The 21710-nt window shown below is 45.3% G+C and overlaps 2 protein-coding genes across 2 annotated transcripts in view; one reads left to right on the top strand and one right to left on the bottom strand.

Moving 5' to 3' along the window:
* The window catches only part of prdx4 (peroxiredoxin 4), a 204767-nt gene that overhangs the window by 65995 nt on the left and 117062 nt on the right, over positions 1-21710 (bottom strand). The window lies entirely within an intron of this gene.
* On the top strand, positions 476-3305 carry LOC308327680 (uncharacterized protein; the record flags this gene model as incomplete). The annotated part of the gene is made up of 5 exons (XM_080781205.1): positions 476-827; positions 1352-1453; positions 2239-2487; positions 2594-2733; positions 3282-3305. 5 exons carry the CDS (start codon positions 476-478, stop codon positions 3303-3305), a joined length of 867 nt encoding a protein of 288 aa, XP_080637331.1.

The following is a 21710-nucleotide window of genomic DNA, read 5'->3' as shown; positions in this document are numbered from 1 at the left end:
CTACTGTTGCTGCTCTACATGCCAGCCGGCATAAAGGGCAGTATAAGTAACTCTTTATTTTCCTCATTCTGGTCACTTAATGTTTTTATTTTCCTTTTTTTGCAGTGTTATATTGTGTTATATTACAGTCAATGTATCCGTTTTTCTCGGTCTGTATCACCTTACCCTTGACATTTATATTATAACTAACATCTGGCCTCAGTGCCTCTAGTAAGTTTCATTTATTCGATGTGTTCTTGGCTTGACACTACTCAGCCTGACCTCATAGATGTGGGGGGGGGGGGGGGGTGTCAGTGTAATTATCATCATTGCAAACAGTGGCTTGTGCAATGTTAAACTTTCCCCTATCTGTATTTAACAAAAGAAAGGTTGGCAGGAGCCAGGAAATGACGACATGTTCCTCTTTTTAATGACTTCTGTTTTTACCAACAAGTTGTACGAGCGTGCGAGTGTGTAGTAGTCTGATGCAGTAGACATGTCTGACTCTGAGGACGAGCATGTGTACGGCAACACCAACGCCAGGTCAGATGGCAACGCCAACGCCAGGTCAGAGCTGACCCAGAAGGTCAGACATGTTGGAGGAGAGACTAGGGAAGCAGAGCTGCTGCTGGTCATGGAGAGAGGAGGAGAGCATGAAGACAGGGGGGAGAGGGAGGAGAGGACAGTGGACATCTACGAGACTGCGGATGACCTCCGCCCTGGGTCTGGGACACGGCAGGATGACCTCCGCCCTGGCTCTGGGACACGGCAGGATGACCTCCGCCCTGGCTCTGGGACACGGCAGGATGCCGTAGCGCAGAGCACAGAACCGCAGCAGCAGCATGGAGGTAAAACATACTAAGAAAGAGGAAGCTATAAACTGTCTCCCCCTGGCCAGCCGGGGCGCCTGATGGAGGGGAAAGGAACTGGTTGGAATAACGTGTTCCTTCCACGCGCTATATACGTCCAACCAGGGAAACTCCCCCCTGTCAGGTTGTAAAGGAGCAACTTGGACACTCAAGCATGAAGGAAGCATGAGTTAAGTCGGGAGGGTGTGTAGAGCCCATGGGATCACATTAGATGATTGACACAGGGGTGAAAAATGGGTTACAAAATCGTGGGATAAAAATATATATATAAAAAAAAGAAAGAGGAAGCTATGTACATGGTGCACATGGTACACTCTTGAAACCACCTAGTTTAACCTATAGCAACGCCCCATCAACAGCCTACTACTATGCCCTTGTAACAACTGCATGTTTCACCCTATAGCCACCACGTCTTCTTACACCATAGCAACCACATGTTTTTAGAATGAAAAAGACACTAAACTCTCTCAAAGCTCATACTAGGTTTATCTTGTGTTTTCCAGACTCTGGTGAGTCAAAGAACAATTGTTCCAGAGCTGCTGCAGTGAGTCTGGGGCTGATGTGTCTTCTCCTGTCGGCTGTCATCGCTGTCCTGGTCGTATACAGTGAGTGTCATTCTATAAAGATAATATAATATACATAATCTTTACATTGATTACATAGATTTCAGATTTGAGCCAGCGGTGGCCGAACGGTTTGCGGAGCGGTCTTGATATCGTGAAGGTCGCTATAGTTCGTATCCCCGGACCGGCACGTTCAAATTATCACCGCTGAAGTGCCATGAAATGTTCTATGAGCAGGGCCTGGCTGTAAACAAGTTCTTGAGCTTAGTCCAGTTACCCTGGGTAAACATAGTACTTTTCCTTTCCAGTCAGAATTAGTGTCTGATGCTTAAATTCAATGGGGCAATAGTTTGCACAATGTGCAGTTGACAGGCAACGGTAAAGTGGCGTGTTTTCTCCCACCTGTGTTTGGTGTTTTGGGGAGGAGTCAGAGTTTGGGGAGGAGTCAGAGTTTGGGGAGGAGTCGGAGAGGTGCAGTAGGGGGCGTGGCACATGGTGTCAACAGGTGAACAGGGACAGCTGTTTGGTCCGAAAGATGGCGGTCTTAGGTCGCAGTCGCACTGCCCTCAAATGTAATGAAAAGCGATGATTTGATTGCAGTCATGAATGTAAATCAACCTGCGACACACTTACTGATGAAATATTCAGTACTCCACCAGAATGGCTGTCTGTCACTAACTAACTGCCCACCCTGGCACGCCCCATGCTGTTGACTGCACGCCACGCCGGTTTGGCTTTTTCCCCTTTGGTCAAATTAAGAGTTATACTATCAAAACATAGTGTTCTGTAAAGCTAATCAGTTTGTTGATTCTCCTTCTCGCATGCAGACAACAACCTGGTCAAACACCAGTTACAGACCAGGCAGAACCTGACTGAACAGAATGTCACGTTTGAGACCAGGTGGGATGAAGTACAGAGCAGATGCACCAACGAGACTCAAGACAAAGTCAAGCTTCAGACCAGGTTGGATGAATTACACACCAGATGTACCAACGCGACTCAAGACAAAGACAAGCTTCAGACCAGTTTGGATGAATTGCAGATCAGATATAATGACCTGAAGAAGAGACTCTGTGGTCAGTCAGACATCACTGGTTTTATTCATCGTTATATCATGTTGTTCATCATTTGTCATTAATCTGAGCAGATTAAAGAACAGTGGCTATGTTTATTTGTTGTTAGAATTACCTGGATGGAAGAACTCTGTCTATGGTATTGGTTGTTACTACATCTCTACTGAGAAGAAAAGCTGGGAGGAGAGCAGACAATACTGCAAAGACAGACATTCAGACCTGATGGTCATAAAGACCAACGAAGAACAGGTATTTTGTGTGTGCGTGTGTGTGTGTGTGTGTGTGTGTGTGTGTGTGTGTGTGTGGGGCAGGGGGCACAAATCTATTGTACCGTTTATACTACAGTAACGGGCTGATTTTGTGTTCAGGACATTGTTAAAGGTTTAAACCAGAGAGTGTGGCTGGGTTTGACCGACCGAGAGGAAGAAGGAAGATTCAAGTGGGTGGATGGAACACCACTCACCAAACCAACGTAAGACTTATCTTACCTTCATTCTTCTCTTATTCATTTCAACAAACATTTCCCGTATTTCCTCCTTGCTACAATTTTCTCGTATTAACCACATGAACCCTATAGTGTCACTTTTTTTGAGCTTAACAGAAGAGATGTAGGAAAGGGAAAGGATAGAGAGCCCAGTGAAAAGTGCCATCAGTGTATGAATGTGTGTGTGTGAGTGAATGGGTGAATATAATGCACAATATAATGAGTGCGTGCGTGTGGCTGAATGTAATGCACCATCTATGTAAAGCTATTTAAATGCACCATTTACCATTTAAATGTTCCCATTTTTCTCCAGGTTCTGGAACGCTGGTCAGCCTAACAACAAAGGAGAAGAAGACTGTGTTGAGATTGTAAATTGGGGAGCTAAATCTGGAGGATGGAACGACAGAGCATGTAGTGTCCTTAACAAGTGGATCTGTGAGATGGTTATCTACTGAAACCATCATTCTACAGCTACTGTACAGTACATGAAGGGAGTGTTTGAATGTGCTAGTTTGTGTGTTTTCTTTAGTTTGTCTGCACAGCAGCATTCCTCACTAAAGGTCTTTTTACTTGTGGTACAGCCACGGTGATACAACGTTTGAATCCTGTACCACGTTTCTGTGTTTCAAAGTCAAAACTACGGTAGGGTTGTCCCGAATCCGATCACGTGATCGGAAATCTGCATGTGGCCGATCGAGTCATTTTCAAACTATCGGAATCGGATCAGGAGCAAAACAACGTGATATCTGGACACGCGTGTTAGACTGGATATTGTCTGTGATTTTGGATATTGGTACTATTGTGATGGCTTAAAATATAAATATCGGATTGGGAGAGACTCCGAATGGAATGATGGGAATGGGATCGGGAGCACAAGCAATGTGATCAGGACAACCCCTAGTAAAAACACACATAGGAGGATCAATGCTGCAGCAAGGTTATAATAGTTAACTAAAACTAACTAAAAAACTAAAACTAGAATTAAAAAAACATTTTAGTTAACTGAAACTAATAAAAACTAAAAAAAATAATTAAAAAAACGATAACTAAACTGAAACTGTATATTGTGTGTCCTCAAAACTAACTGAAATTATAGACAAAATACCCTTTTTTTATCAATATTTATATGCTTTTCGGATATTTATAATATAATCCTTTTAAATTCATTAGATTAATTTCCTCATTTCTCCAACAAGTTTTACGGTAGTTTTCAGCACCGTACGGCAGCATGTAGCCACGCTAATCCTAACCCACAAATAAACCGTACGAAAAAGGAAAAAAAACTAAACTATAACTAAACTAAAACTAAGCATTTTCACCAAAATAAAAACTAAATAAAAACTAGCGAACCCGCTCTGAAAACGAACTAAAACTAACTGAATTAGAAAAAAAATATTCAAAACTAACTAAAACTAAACTATAATGAAAAAAAACCCCAAAATATTATAACCTTGCTGAGCAGACTTTCATTCATCCATTTTGGGCTATTTTATTAAACTGTCAGGATTTAAGACATTTTTAGAATCTGATCTCAGGTCAAAATGCATTAAAGAACCACCATACTTCCGTGCGTTAGAATCTGATCTCAGGTCAGAATGGGTTAATTTGAGCTGTTAGTGTACTGTATGTGTCAAGCCGGATGTGTGCAACCCACTTCTGAACTGCTTTAGTTTGTCAAAGTGCCGACCCAGCTTATATTTGTAACTTCATGTTTGTGTTGTATATGTATAGATGTTGGTGCTATTAAGGAAGTTCACTGCCTATACAGTAAATACTCTGTGTTATATAAGAACAGAAATCCTCTTATCAACCAATTACAGTATCTCAGGGATGTAGATATTAATACAGTCAATTGGGGGGTAAAATGTGTTATACTATACTAAGGGAAATGCAGTTTATTACCTAATGCCGCGATCTCTGAATATCTTGTGCTATAAAGATTAAGGGCAATCAGTTGTGGAAGCTATTGAACTATATCTAAACACGGGCCAGACAAGGCAAATAAGGCTTTTTTTACTGTACACAAGCTTAGTAGAAGTGTGTTTAATGTACGTGTATGAGTGTGTTATGAGATAATAGTAATAAAATGGCCGAAAATAAGTGATTGTTTGCGAGCCTTATTGCAACTTGGAGGAAGTGTGTGTTTGAGTAATATAACGGTGTGTGTTGAAATCACAAATTACCATACCTGTCTGTTACACTCCTTTACGGAGGGTTGAGTCAATAGTTAAGCAAAGTTATGAAAGAGCAAAGTTTAATTATATCCGTACATTCATAGTTACAAAGAGTGTCTCCATCTGGAGCAGGAGACAACGGATAGAAAACGTATGGAATGGATCGTAGCTTTAAAACTGTGAACATTGTCACGCGCGCACACACACACACACACACACACACACACACACACGCACACACGCACGCACGCACGCACGCTCGCACGCACGCACACACACACTGCCCAGTCACTGTTCCTGTCACATACTGTAAGGCACTATACGTAACACGTTGTCATTGTGTGCATTTAAAGCAGCTCACATTACTTGTACTTAAGTAATCTAAAGTATCTGGAGTTAGATGTAACTGAAATAAAAACTTAAAGACTGGACCATTTTGTGCAGTGAAATTCTTTCAAGCGAATGCTGTCAAATAGGCCCATGGAATTAGAAACGTATTGAACGGTTTTGTAGCAATGAGTTGCAACATGGTGTGGTTTTGGCTTAAGAGAGACTAAGTACTGGTTCTTCAAAACACACTTTTTGCTGATGCCGTTTGCTAACTATTTCTGTGCAAAAGCTCTTTGCTTCAGAATTGAGCTGAGCAGCACATGCACAGTGTGTCAATGGAGACCATCGAGAGTAGTACAGTGGCTGTGATCTCCTGTCACAAGCATGCTCGACTTGTAACCACAGTAGTTTGTTTTTCTGATGAAAAGATATAAATAAAGGAACAAATGAAGAAATAACTGTCTGTACATGTCTGCGTGTGTTTCTCTGTAAGCCCCCGCCGCTCCCCCTCACTTGCACAGTTCATCTGCATTTTGCACACAGACATCGACCATCATGTTATGCAGGGCATCAACCTTCTAGCTGCTGTCTAGACATTGTGCTTGATATTTACCCAGTGAGAAACCAAACTCACGTCTTCATACACAGCCTAGCAAAGGGGAAGTGATGCCGTTTGACATTTGACATATATATATATCAAGACATATTTTTATTCTTTGGCTTTTCCAAGCATAGTATGAGCCTTTGATGTTGAAAGTGACACTGTGTACTGTATGTTGTTTGTTTTTAAATGAAGTTGTGATTTTTATTATTTTATTGTAAAGCACTTTGGTACAACTTGTTGTTATTTAAATGTGCTATAGAAATAAAGATGGTATGGTATGGTATGGTATGGTATGGTTTGCCGGGGGAGGCCGTTTAGAGACCAGGATTACTGCATGTTTTTACCTTCCCTATAGGGGACACGGGGAGAACATGCCAACCCCGCCTCGGGAATGGACACTGTGACGCAGAGGAGAGGACACTCCCTCTGGTATGGACACTGTGACGCAAAGGACACTCCCTCTGGTAAGGGCACTGTGACGCAGAGGAGAGGACACTCCCTCTGGTATGGGCACTGTGACGCAGAGGAGAGGACACTCCCTCTGGTATGGACACTGTGACGCAGAGGAGAGGACACTCCCTCTGGTATGGGCACTGTGACGCAGAGGAGAGGACACTCCCTCTGGTATGGGCACTGTGACGCAGAGGAGAGGACACTCCCTCTGGTATGGGCACTGTGACGCAGAGGAGAGGACACTCCCTCTGGTATGGGCACTGTGACGCAGAGGAGAGGACACTCCCTCTGGTATGGACACTGTGACGCAGAGGAGAGGACACTCCCTCCGGTATGGGCACTGTGACGCAGAGGAGAGGACACTCCCTCTGGTATGGACACTGTGACGCAGAGGAGAGGACACTCCCTCCGGTATGGACACTGTGACGCAGAGGAGAGGACACTCCCTCTGGTATGGGCACTGTGACGCAGAGGAGAGGACACTCCCTCTGGTATGGGCACTGTGACGCAGAGGAGAGGACACTCCCTCTGGTATGGGCACTGTGACGCAGAGGAGAGGACACTCCCTCTGGTATGGACACTGTGACGCAGAGGAGGGGACACTCCCTCTGGTATGGACACTGTGACGCAGAGGAGAGGACACTCCCTCCGGTATGGACACTGTGACGCAGAGGAGAGGACACTCCCTCTGGTATGGGCACTGTGACGCAGAGGAGAGGACACTCCCTCTGGTATGGGCACTGTGACGCAGAGGAGAGGACACTCCCTCTGGTATGGACACTGTGACGCAGAGGAGAGGACACTCCCTCTGGTATGGGCACTGTGACGCAGAGGAGAGGACACTCCCTCGGGTATGGACACTGTGACGCAGAGGAGGGGACACTCCCTCTGGTATGGACACTGTGACGCAGAGGAGAGGACACTCCCTCCGGTATGGACACTGTGACGCAGAGGAGGGGACACTCCCTCTGGTATGGACACTGTGACGCAGAGGAGGGGACACTCCCTCTGGTATGGACACTGTGACGCAGAGGACACTCCCTCTGGTATGGGCACTGTGACGCAGAGGAGAGGACACTCCCTCCGGTATGGACACTGTGACGCAGAGGAGAGGACACTCCCTCTGGTATGGACACTGTGACGCAGAGGAGAGGACACTCCCTCTGGTATGGGCACTGTGACGCAGAGGAGAGGACACTCCCTCTGGTATGGACACTGTGACGCAGAGGAGAGGACACTCCCTCTGGTATGGACACTGTGACGCAGAGGAGAGGACACTCCCTCTGGTATGGACACTGTGACGCAGAGGAGAGGACACTCCCTCTGGTATGGGCACTGTGACACAGAGGAGAGGACACTCCCTCTGGTATGGGCACTGTGACGCAGAGGAGAGGACACTCCCTCTGGTATGGGCACTGTGACGCAGAGGAGAGGACACTCCCTCTGGTATGGGCACTGTGACGCAGAGGAGAGGACACTCCCTCTGGTATGGGCACTGTGACGCAGAGGACACTCCCTCTGGTATGGGCACTGTGACGCAGAGGAGAGGACACTCCCTCTGGTATGGACACTGTGACGCAGAGGAGAGGACACTCCCTCTGGTATGGGCACTGTGACGCAGAGGAGAGGACACTCCCTCCGGTATGGACACTGTGACGCAGAGGAGAGGACACTCCCTCTGGTATGGACACTGTGACGCAGAGGAGAGGACACTCCCTCTGGTATGGGCACTGTGACGCAGAGGAGAGGACACTCCCTCCGGTATGGACACTGTGACGCAGAGGAGAGGACACTCCCTCTGGTATGGGCACTGTGACGCAGAGGAGAGGACACTCCCTCTGGTATGGGCACTGTGACGCAGAGGAGAGGACACTCCCTCCGGTATGGACACTGTGTCGCAGAGGAGAGGACACTCCCTCTGGTATGGGCACTGTGACGCAGAGGAGAGGACACTCCCTCTGGTATGGACACTGTGACGCAGAGGAGAGGACACTCCCTCTGGTATGGACACTGTGACACAGAGGACACTCCCTCTGGTATGGGCACTGTGACGCAGAGGAGAGGACACTCCCTCTGGTATGGGCACTGTGACGCAGAGGAGAGGACACTCCCTCTGGTATGGGCACTGTGACGCAGAGGAGAGGACACTCCCTCTGGTATGGACACTGTGACACAGAGGACACTCCCTCTGGTATGGGCACTGTGACGCAGAGGAGAGGACACGCCCTCATGAAATTTTCCCTTCATTGTCAATGGCGTTTACAAAACAAACATTGAACTAAAGACAAACATTAAACCTGTATATAGGAGGGGCTAGGGGAGGGGCTAGCACCCCTCAAAAATATATAATGGACCTGGAAGTTTCTCCTCGTCCGGCAATGTGAGAACGGTCCAGTGGAAAACACGCCCAGATATGGACGATTGACATCATAGTACTGACATAGTTTGTCTTGGTCAAATGGCCAATCAGATTGCGTTACAATATGACGTAATTACGCAATGACATCACAGCCGTACAAATGTTCTTTAAAAAGACTTGTCCGATACACTATAGACATCAGTTAGTGACTTGCAACAAGGAAAACCGAGCTGCCTTCATACTAACAAGTTCATCTGTAAACTAGTTGTCAACACTCATTGACGGTGGAGCTGCTGTGTGAAATGGTACACTGGACGATACATCTGGAAGGAGAACCTAGGAAGGACCAGGCTGCTGTGGTGGTCGGACACGAGATCTACTGCTTTGGAGGAGACGTGGACCAGAGGGAAAGAAATCACATTGAAGTACACGTCTTAAATACAGTGTCTTTATGCTGGAGGAAGTTGACCCCAGTGACCCCTGGAACGGGAGAACGTCACCTTGAGGTTCCCTCCAGGCGACGGGGCCACACAGCTGTGCTGATAGAATATACCGTCTACCTCTGGGGAGGGTTTAATTGCTACACAAGCAACTACTGTAAGAATGTGCTTCATGCCTTTGATGTCGACGCCCACATATGGTTCAAACCACAGGTTTCTGGGACTGTCCCAGAGGGGAGTAGGTACCACTTAGCCTGTGTTTTGGGGAAGGTCATGTTCATCCATGGAGGATACAACCAGACTGGACGTACTAATGGCATCTACAAGTTGGACACTTCCACAATGGTCTGGTCTTTAATTAACACCAGAGAAACTCTATATTTGGGGGGCTCGCGCTGGACAGGTCGGTACCGCAACACCATCAGAGTGTTTGACACAGATATCAACCACTGGCTGGACACACCTTCTCCACAGCTTGTTCCAATAGGATGTTTTGATCATCCAGCCTTTACCTACAATGGACAGCTGTACATAATTGGTGGCCATGGCACGAACCAGAGATTTAACCAGACCTTGAATGGTCTGGTTAAATTCAGTCCAGAGACCTTCTCCTGGAAGAAGGTTGAGCCCAAGGGGAAACACCCACATGGGATGACTAAGATGTGCTGTTGCATGGTGGGAGATCGTATCATCCTCTTTGGAGCAGACAACAGACCAGGTGACCTGTATGTCTTAGACTTCAGTCCTAGCCTCAAGACATTATGCAAGCTGGCAGTTATTCAGTACGGTCTGGATCAGTCTGAACTCCCACACAACATCAGGTGGGAACTGGCAGCCATGCCATGAGAGAGAGAGAGGTGGTGGGGGGGGGGGGGGGGGGGGGGGAGTTGCACCACTCAGTTCACACGGGTGTGATTTTTTTTTTTTTCCAAAGCCTGTAAGTTGTGTTGTTTTTGAGGTGCTAGGCCCTCCTATGCACAGCTTTGTGTGTACCCCATAGTGATGATTTGATTGGTTGAGCACGGTAGATGAGGATAGTAAAAAAAAAATCACACCCGTGTGAAGTGAGGGGTGCAAATATATTAAAGTCTAACTCATGTTAATATGGTGACGTAATTGTGATGTAAAACAAGCGGTGCACAAACACAAACATTAAACGCCATTAACAATAAAGAGACGATATGACGTAATGAGGCACATTATGACGTACATGTTCCCTTCATTGTCAATGTGGTGTTTACAAAACAAACATTGAACTAAAGACAAACATTAAACCTGTATATAGGAGGGGGAGGGGCTAGGGGAGGGGCTAGGGGAGGGGTGTTGAGGAAAACTCGTGAAAATATTTATTTAGGATTTAGAAGATTATTTTCTAAATGTTGAGGTCAGGCCTAAATGGGTTAATAAAACCCCCACCCTTTTACACCCCTTTGCTTTTTACTTCCACTCTGTACATACAGTATATAGTGTCTTACTGTATATTATGTGACGATATTGAATGTTGCCGTTATTCTTCCTGTCATGTTTATGAATTGAATATACTGTATAGGACCCGAATGGAAACAATTAAGACCGCGAGGACTTTTTTGGTGCCATCCTTTTAGACCAATTTGGTACAGTACGACGTTTTACATTTCTGTCCAATAAAGTATTGAGTCAATCAATCAATCAATCAATCAATAAAACTTGGCCCACCCCCCCCCCCCCCCGTCGACTTCTGGCCATGGAAATCAATCAAATCATGTCTGGCTGAGATCTGTGACCACGAACTGGTCTTGACCACTCCAAGTCCTAAAGACTGAAACACCATCCTCAACTAACGTGTTCCTTCCACGCGCTACGTCCAACCAGGGAAACTCCCCCCCTGTCAGGTGTAAAGGAGCAACTTGGACACTCAGGCATGAAGGAAGCATGAGTTCAAGTCCGTTGCTCTCCCCTTGTCCCCCATATATGGGGACTAGGTTGGTCTCCCCTTGTCCCCCATATATGGGGACTAGGTTGCTCTCCCCTTGTCCCCCATATATGGGGACTAGGTTGGTGGAGGGTGTGTAGAGCCCAGGATCACATTAGAATAGATGATTGACACAGTGGTGAAAAATGGGTTACAAAATCGTGGGATAAAGAAATATATATAAAAAAAAAAGAAAGACCATCCTCTGCAACAACTCCTACAGTTGCCGTTTTAATTCAAATCAGTTTATATGCCATAGTTTGCAGTAGGCTATTTGTTTTTATGTTGTCATAGAACATTCTAAATCAGTCAGATAATATAATAGTGAGGTAAGTGGGAATATCTTGGGATAGACGTATTATAGTATTTACATGTTATGTGCAAATGTACGCGCACGCACACATACACACACACACACACACACACACACACACACACACACACACACACACACACACGCACGCAAAGCAGTAGGACTAAAATAAACATGAAAAAGCTACATTGTTGCAGAATAGAACAGCGTCTTCTGAAAAGGAAACTGAATAGTTTGTCTTTTCTTTAGGGCCAACTCATCTCTTCTCTCACAGTCTTTGTTGGCGTGTCACTATTCCGCGGCACATGGATGGAATGCGAGCAACGCGGGGGAGAAAAAAAAAACAAAAACGTCCCGGCGCTAATTGGGAAATAAGGAAGGTTTCGTCCTTCCTGTCCTGAATGCTTGGCCTTTTCATTTTATTTGGTTTAATCGCTCAACCGTGCACAATCATCCACCTGCTACTCCCTCCAAAGATAGGGCTTGTTTTTGTGTTTGGATCCTTTAACCCATTCTGAACGGGAACCCATTTTGGTGTTGGCATCATGTTATGCTTTAGCTATTGAAAAATAGCAGATCTACAAGCTCATAGCGCGCCACCGAGTGGCGCGCTACGAGCTTGTAGGTCTGCTATTTTTGAAAAATCGAAGAACGGCTGACATTTTTAGAATCTGATCTCGGGTCAGAATGGGTTCATCAGACCAGTGTGTGTCCAGTGGAAACCTCCTATGAATCTGATCTCAGGTCAGAATGGGTTAAAAAGAATCTAAATGCGTTTCCAAATATACGCCGATTGTGCCCCTATGCCACCGTTAACCACTGCCGCGCCACCGGGGGGGGGGGGGGGGGGGGCACTGAGTTTGTGGCGTTTTAATGGTGGGACCTCCATGTCGGGGCCAAAGCCTTTTAAACCTTTTATGTTCAAACATTCTAACAGAAATGATTCAATTGATGCAGAGGATGAAACTGCACGACATCCATTCTGATTCAGCCAGAGTGTGGATTGGCTATCACATTAGAATAAGTCTTTATGCCCAGGCGGTGGCGTAACCGTCTGGGCACCCGACTGGTAATCCAGTCGCAGTGTGCCGCGGGTTCGACTCCCGAGCCCGACACGGCCTTTACTGCATGTCTTCCCCCACCCCATCTCTCTCCCGTTTCCTGTCAGCCTACTGTCTGTCCCTTCAAAAAACCAATAAAAGGCGTAAGCCGCAAAAATATATATAAATTTAAAAAAAAACACACTCCTGTGTGAAGTGAGGCGCTCTTATCTTCGTACATCAGACACATACAGTATGATGTAAATTCTAACCCTAGGACAATAATAGGACAATGTAGGACAATAATACCGATTTGCTCGTCCACATATGACGTAAATTGTGTAAGATGAAAATCTACACTAAAATAATTACAATGCATCTCAATGATACAAAAAAAACCCCAACCTATTTTAATTATTTGTGATATTATCACAAGCCAATTAGACTGTCTCACTATAGAATAGACTACATCATGTTATCTTGTGGCTGGTGATTAGGGCTGCATGCACAATTATGGCTAAAGTTTCCGATTTACTATCATCTCAAATATGTTGTTTAATATTAATTGCAGCCATGGTTATTAGTCATGGCTCATGATTATTGGATAACGATGATTCAAAACGAGGGCGAGGTGCAGCAGCTGCCAAATTAGGCCTTTTAATTTAACCTATTAAAACCAGGAAAGCATATTATGTGTTATGTTTGACACAAATCATCTTTTCTCGGGGTCCCTGACAAAAGATGGGGGGAATTAAAAGACTTCAGTGCACTGTGCCTATACATGTTGCGACCGCAGGTCGCAACATGTGTAGGCACAATGCAAGGAATAAATGCATTCGCCATCACTTTTAGATTTCTCCAGTTTAATCCTGAGTTTAAGTTTTGTAGTGTTCAAGATCTGATTTTAGGCATGTTTAAGCCTCCAGGAAAATCCGTGTTGAGGTTCTTAATCCACTGTTTTTCATTAAAACGTCTTTGTCCTACTGTCCAGTTGGGGTTGTGTTGAAGTCCAGCGCATTTTAGAGCTTCAATGCCGTGCGCCATGAAATGTTGCACCAATCTTGTGGTTGTCTTTTTGGCATTGTTAATATTGTATCTGTGTCGTCCCAGCCTAGTACCTATTGTTTTACCTGTCTCTCCGACATATTGTAAACCACATTTTTCACATGTGATTAAATAAATGCAGTTGCTGGTTCTGGCTGTTATTTGTTGTTTAATCTCTAAGACGCGTTTTGTGGTTCTATTTTTTACTAATTGTTTGGGTTTGAAGTATTCTGGTCCCTGGCGTGCTGGTGTGTTGATTTCTTTTAGCTTGCTGTGTACTAGATAATCTTTAAGGTTTTTATTTTTTCTGTAGGCCGATATAATTTTATAATCTTTTAGAAGATCGTCCGTTCGGTTCTCAAAATTCCTTTTTATTCTGTTGTTGGCTAGTGTGCTCTGTGTTGAATAACTGGTTATCAGGGCCAATTTGGGGCCTGTATCCCGCACTCTTATTTCTAAGAAGGTATTTTGGAAAGGAAAGGAAAGCATATTATGTGTTATGTTTGACACAAATCATCTTTTCTCGGGGTCCCTGACAAAAGATGGGGGGGGGGGGGTGGTCCGTGGCTAAATACATATAATTTGGGGATTCTACTGACTTAGAAGGCATCTGTAAAGTCGATCCCAGTCGATCCCAACTTGCATCATTCCCAAATACCAAGTAGGCCCGACGGGCACAGGTCTAAGTAAGTAAACCATGAAATCCCCCAAAAATTGCAAAATGCAAGTCACAGTTTTCTCTTCAGGGACACATCGGTGTGTGTGCAGTATAGTTCACTGCAGATCCTCAAACCACACATTAGTATAGCAACCACGTCCGTCCGTCCCCCCCCGCTGACCCTCTGACCTGTTGCTTTACATACAAAGTGTTTAACAAAGACGTTAGACGGAGGGGCTGTTCTCCGTACACCTGTGCCATGGAGGAGGGCAGGTGACTGAGAGAGAGCTCAGAGACTGCATGCTGCACCTCCATGGAGGAGGGCAGGTGACTGAGAGGGACCTCAGAGACTGCAGGCTGCACCTCCATGGAGGAGGGCAGGTGACTGAGAGAGAGCTCAGAAACTGGCTGCACCTTTATGGAGGGCAGGTGACAGAGATAGCTCAGAAACTGGCTGCACCTTTATGGAGGGCAGGTGACAGAGATAGCTCAGAGACTGGCTGCACCTTTATGGAGGGCAGGTGGCTGAGAGAGAGCTCCGAGACTGGCTGCACCAAAAACGGACACCCCGAAAAGGTTCAAGCCATTGAAGAAAGCAACAGATTAGGCCCTCTTTTGTAGCGGGGCAGCGTTAAACATATCAATCTTTTGCTGTTCATCTGACTGTGAAATCTTTGGAATTACTGTTTTCTAAGGACCTAAGAAGGCCTGCTTACGGTCAATGCCCTATACACACACATGGAGAGGAGAAAATAACCCACCTCACGGAATTCCTACCTCACAAAAGGGGCACATACCGGTATATGACTGAACTTCGACGGACAAGTGTGGAGATTGCAATTTTAATTTTTTCGTCGTGAACTGGGGGGGGATTATGAATGAAGATACAGTTGGTGAATGTTCCAAGCATTTTTCTTCTGGGGAAACATCTGAGTTAAACTAACAAAAAACGTCCTCTCCCATTCAAGTCCTTCACAGGGACATTTTCTTTGAAGGCTCCACAACACAACCAAGAGAAACCATTCTATCGCCACCCCCCACCACCACCGCCTCCCCCCCCCCTCCCCAAACAACCAACAAAGCCACAGCGAAAAGAGGGGGGGGGGGGGGAGCTCTAAAAGGTATAATGGAGAATCAAATGTTGTGAATCGTATAAAAAGACTATCAAAATGAATGGAATCTGCACAGGGGCTAATATCAAATGGCATTCTGAGGAGGGGGGGACACACAGACAAAGCCGGGGTGTTTGGCGGGGGTCAAACTGTGTCAACCTGCGTTACGTCCGCGTGAGCGCTCCGGGGTTGACCTGTGCGGCCGCGTGGCTCCCGCGACACGGGTTGCCATGTGCGCCGGTTATAAGCGCCAGTGCCAGTATATGGTGGAAAAGGTACCTATATATATATATACTCTTTTTGCTTAAGTAAAAGTATCAAAATTGCAATGTGGAAGTGCGGTTGCAAGTTTAAAAATAAATAAATCACACCCGTGTGAACTGAGTGGTGCAACTCCCCCCCACCCCTCTTTTCCTCTCTCTCTCTCTCTCTCTCTCTCTGTCATTAGCAGGCAACAGTGCAGCACTCTCTCTCTCTCCCTGTTTCTGACACAACAGCGCCCCCTACTGGTTCTAATCGTCATACTCGTGCTCATTAACACATAGGCGGACACGGACGTTGCACCACTCCAAAAAAAAGTACAGAATTTAACATTCACTTGAGTAAAAGTATAAGAAGAAGAAATATATAATGTATATATAATAATCCTTTGAAAATAGAAGATCTACAAGCTGACGTGAGCTTGTAGATCGGCTATTTTTGAATAGCCAAATTATATAATTATATATATACACAGTATAGGTCTGAAGTGGGTTTGTAATCATGATCAAAATCTATAATATAAGTAACTAAAGTTTCAAATAATTGTAGTGGAGTCAAAAGTATGATATTTCTCTGTGAGATGTAGGCCTAGTGGAGTAGAAGTATAAAGTATTGAAATCTGGAATTAGTCCAGTCCATAATAACTCCCACCTGAAAATGGTTTGTGACCAGGAATTTCTTGTTAGAATCTTTCAAAACTCTTCCAAAATATTCCACATTTTATTTCAAGATGCGACCATGCACGTTGTGAGCTTGTATAGATCTGCTATTTTCAAATACCGTGACGTACATAGGATTAACCCATTCTGAACGGGAACCCATTTTGGTGTTGGCATCATGTTATGCTTTAGCTATTGAAAAATAGCAGATCTACAAGCTCATAGCGCGCCACCGAGTGGCGCGCTACGAGCTTGTAGGTCTGCTATTTTTGAAAAATCGAAGAACGACTTGACATTTTTAGAATCTGATCTCAGGTCGGAATGGGTTCATCAGACCAGTGTGTGTCCAGTGGAAACCTCGTATGAATCTGATCTCAGGTCAGAATGGGTTAAAGTGCTCGTGTGGTCTATTATATAGTCGCTTCTTTTCATAGACCCCCAGGTTTTGCTCGTTTCTCACGCAAAATCTGGCAACGCGGTTCGCCTGCACGGTCTATTTTAAAAGGGAAGAAATCCCCTCCGCCTGCTTTCAAGATCCAGTTCCTTGAAGTCATTTCATCTCCAGTGGGCCGTGTGCACGCGCTTGACAGCCCCGCTGATTTAACCCATTTTGTGCGGGAACCCCTTTTGGTGTTAGCATTACGTTATGCTTTAGCTATTTAAAAATAGCAGATCTACAAGCTCATAGCGCACCACCGAGTGGCGCGCTACGAGCTTGTAGGTCTGCTATTTTTGAAAAATCGAAGAACGACTGACATAGTAAACATAGCTTTTTCAGAAAACTGTCACTTTCAAACAGACATTTTTAGAATCTGATCTCAGGTCAGAATGGGTTAAAAGGCCTTACGTTACTTGTTTCAAAACCATCCACTGATGACAATTTGTTCCCCCCCACAATAAAAAGAAAAACCTAATCTGAATGGGGCGTTTCTAAATAAGCCAGTGGGATCGCCACCTCGTCGACAGACACACAGACAGACAGACAGGCCATTGGTAAATCATTAGAGAGATGTGACAGATCTCTGGGTCTCGTTCACAGGGCAGACTGGGGCGTGCGACGTGCTGCTGCCTGCATTGGTCTGGATGGATGGAGGTGCAGCTGCTCATTTGGATTAACCCATTCTGACCTGAGATCAGATTCTAAAAATGTCTATTACATCCTGACAGTTTCATTATTAACCCATTCTGACCTGAGATCAGATCCTAAAAATGTCTTCGATTTAAAAAAATAGCAGACCTACAAGCTCGTAGCGCGCCACTCGGTGGCGCGCTATGAGCTTGTAGATCTGCTATTTTTCAATAGCTAAAGCATAACATGATGCTGACACCAAAACGGGTTCCCGGCCAGAATGGGTTAATTGTTTACAGCTGCAGACAACCTATACAAGCCAGGCTTTGAGCTGGTAGATTTAGGCTATTTTCCATTATATTCTTTGAAAGTAAAAAATAAAGAGAATGTTGGGAATGATTATAATTATTATATTATTAATTTGTAATCTAATCTAAAACTAAATATTAGAATTTTCTTATTGAAAAATTGGTGGAAAAACGTTTCACATTAGCTTGGACACTTGAGTGTCCTGAGTGTCCAAGTTGCTCCTTTACACCTGACAGGGGGGAGTTTCCCTGGTTGGACGTAGCGCGTGGAAGGAACACGTTATTCCGACCAGTTCCTTTCCCCTCCATCAGGCGCCCCAGCTGGCCAGGGCGAGGCAGTTTAGTGACCAGGATTACTGCACGTTTTTTGTGAGGGTACCTACCCTATAGGGGACACGGGGAGAACATGCAAACTCCACACAGAAAGTCCCTGCCTTCGGGTATGGGCACTGATGACGCGGAGGAGGAAACACGCCGCCAGCACCCACAGCGTCCCGAGCGGGAATCGAACCCAGGACCTTCTAGCTGTGAGGCGACAGCACTACCAACTGTGCCACCGTGCCCCCAAACTCTCCTTCAACCTTGATGTTTTGAATCACTCTTATACTGTCAAAGAAAGGGGAAGTCATGCTAGTGGTTAGAATGTTGTGTTGCAAAGAATCAAGGAAGATAAGCAGCCGCTGCTACGTTTAAGGAACACAGTTGTTTTACTCTGGCGTTCAGAGTATTCTCTTTTGGTCCATATAGTGATATTATACTGAAAGCATGGGGGATAAAGAAAAACGCTACAATGTACACTATTATACCCATTATTATTACAGGTTAGAGGAGCGTATACTGTATACTATACAGGAGACAGGAGGCTGCTTTAATGTGGGTCAAGAAGTGACAAATAAACACTTTTCTCTCACCGGCTATATCAGCGAAGCAATTTGGAACAAAGTAGTAGTAGTGAGGCCCCAAACCGCCGCAGAATGGGCGCTAAGTGAGCAGCAGTGTACAGTACTGCTACTGTAATAATACTGTACGGTATACAAGATAAACTGCACAGGTCACTCTGTCAGAGAGCCGACGTAAAACATAATGCTAATTTGGTTCAGTATAAGGAAATGAAACGATAAAGCAATTTTCCGTCCAATTCAGAACGGACTGCTTCTATAGTCACTCACTGATCTCCCTGTGAGACGTGGCCCTGCAACGCAAAAGTGGCAGCGATCCTGTATTTATGTTATGCTACGGTTTGTCACATTATTATTATTAGACATGATTTAGATAAGTGGTGTGCCGTCGTTAGACGAGTCCTGCAGGAGGATTTACACATTGTTATTATTGCAACATATTGTTCAAAACTACTAAAAAAGTATGAATTATCTTTGAATTGACCATATCAGTATATATTTCCATTTTACTTTTATTTTTTATCCCACAGTTTTTGTAACGCTTTTTCCCCCACCCAGTGTCAATTGTCTAATAATGTAATCCTGGGCGCTATACACTCCCTCTGCCAACCTGGGGAGAGCAGCGGACTGACCTCATTCTTCCTTTCTGTGTGGAGTTTGCATGTTCTCCCGTGTCCCTGTAAGGTTAGGCACCATCTCAGAAAACATGCAGTAATCCTGATCTCTATACTGCTTCCCCCTGGGAATAACGTGTTCCTTCCACACGCTACGACGCTACGTCCTATCCAAGGTAGGCTATACGACAAAGAAGGTATAAATACACCGATGTCATTTTCACTATCACGCAATTCCAGGCGGTAGATTCGTTGCACCATGGCAGCCAAACTACAGCCGGAAGTTCGGTGCAATGCATGAGAGACTGGTGACCAGCTCATGAACACTGGAGTCAATGAGAGCTCTGTGACCAGCTCATGAACACTGGAGTCAATGAGAGCTCTGTGACCAGCTCATGAACACTGGAGTCAATGAGAGCTCAGTGACCAGCTCATGAACACTGGAGTCAATGAGAGCTCTGTGACCAGCTCATGAACACTGGAGTCAATGAGAGCTCTGTGACCAGCTCATGAACACTGGAGTCAATGAGAGCTCTGTGACCAGCTCATGAACACTGGAGTCAATGAGAGCTCTGTGACCAGCTCATGAACAAACACTATTTCTGAATGTAAAGTAATCGCTTCTGGAAAATAAAATAAGACATATCACTCGTTCTGCTGTGTTGCTGTTCAATGTGTACACTGTGTAATTAGATGGACCATAAGGGACCAGTCTGACAAGGAAACACTTCCACCCGTCAAACAAGTTATTAGATACCCACCTTGTGGCCGTTCAGCAGCACTACAGCTTTTACTAGTTGGATCCAGTGCAAACATGAAACTGACAAATAAGCTTAAGGTTTTCAAATAATTGTAGTGGAGTAAAAGTACAATATTTTGATCCGAGATGTAGTGGAGTAGAAGTAGTAAGTAGTAAGTGCTGTAAATTGGAAATACTCAAGTACGAATACTTCAAAATTGCACATATAGTAGGCTACTTAAGTAAATGTACCTAGTTACTTGTTACTAGTGGAGCAGTTTCTCGGTCATAGATTCAGTTGATATATTTATAATACAGACAACAGGTAGAGTTGTATATAGATGGTTCTTATGGAAAGCTAATCAATGTCTGGTCAGCCCCTGAATTAGTATCACATTTTTCATGAATGCAAAAATTAGTTTATTTTCCGCAAGCATAGTCGCACACACTCACAGGTTTCTAAACTACACTGTTTCTGTAGCGATCTATTATGTATGTAATCTAATGCAAAGGTTAAAATGTCATTGTCACAACCTCCCCCTGGTCAGCCGGGGAGCCTGATGGAGGGGAAAGGAACTGGTTGGAATAACGTGTTCCTTCCACGCGCTACGTCCGGCCGGGGAAACGCGCCCCCCCCCCCTGTCAGGTGAAAAGAAGCAGCTTGGACTCCTCATGCATAGAAGGAAGCATGAGGTCAGTCCGCTGCCTATATATAATGGCCATCTGGAGTGAGTGTGGAACTACAGTGGCCCTCTGGAGTGAGTGTGGAACTATAGTGGCCCTCTGGAGTGAGTATGGAAGTATAGTGGCCCTCTGGAGTGAGTGTGGAACTATAGTGGCCCTCTGGAGTGAATGTGGAACTATAGTGGCCCTCTGGAGTGAGTGTGGAACTATAGTGGCCCTCTGGAGTGAGTGTGGAACTATAGTGGCCCTCTGGAGTGAGTGCGGAACTATAGTGGCCCTCTGGAGTGAATGTGGAACTATAGTGGCCCTCTGGAGTGAGTGTGGAACTATAGTGGCCCTCTGGAGTGAGTGTGGAACTATAGTGGCCCTCTGGAGTGAGTGTGGAACTATAGTGGCCCTCTGGAGTGAGTGCGGAACTATAGTGGCCCTCTGGAGTGAATGTGGAACTATAGTGGCCCTCTGGAGTGAGTGTGGAACTATAGTGGCCCTCTGGAGTGAGTGTGGAACTATAGTGGCCCTCTGGAGTGAGTGCGGAACTATAGTGGCCCTCTGGAGTGAGTGTGGAACTATAGTGGCCCTCTGGAGTGATTGTGGAACTATAGTGGCCCTCTGGAGTGAGTGTGGAACTATAGTGGCCCTCTGGAGTGAGTGTGGAACTATAGTGGCCCTCTGGAGTGAGTATGAAACTATAGTGGCCCTCTGGAGTGAGTATGAAACTATAGTGGCCCTCCGGAGTGAGTATGGAAATATCCCTCTCCATCGTCAAAGTTGCCCACCCTGGTCTAGATGACTGAGGCACTACACTCTCTCTATGCATTTGACGTTATGCGTTTACCTTGGCTTACTGTTAAGTCGCTCCCGATGAAGAGCGTCTGCTATAGTGCTCATGCCTAAATTGTAACGTGCAACTCTGAGAGGGTGCAAATGTAACCAAATGAACCCTTTTCAGGGTCCATTTGGTCACACTTGCACCCTCTCAGAGTTAAACAACCGGGCATTTTCCGTTGCCAATACATTATGCTTTCTTCTCT

Source organism: Protomyctophum bolini, assembly GCF_963924005.1.
Source record: "Protomyctophum bolini genome assembly, chromosome: 13".
Taxonomy (NCBI): Eukaryota; Metazoa; Chordata; class Actinopteri; order Myctophiformes; family Myctophidae; genus Protomyctophum; species Protomyctophum bolini.
Note: the sequence above shows the minus strand (reverse complement) of the source record. Positions and strands in the feature narration are given on the sequence as shown.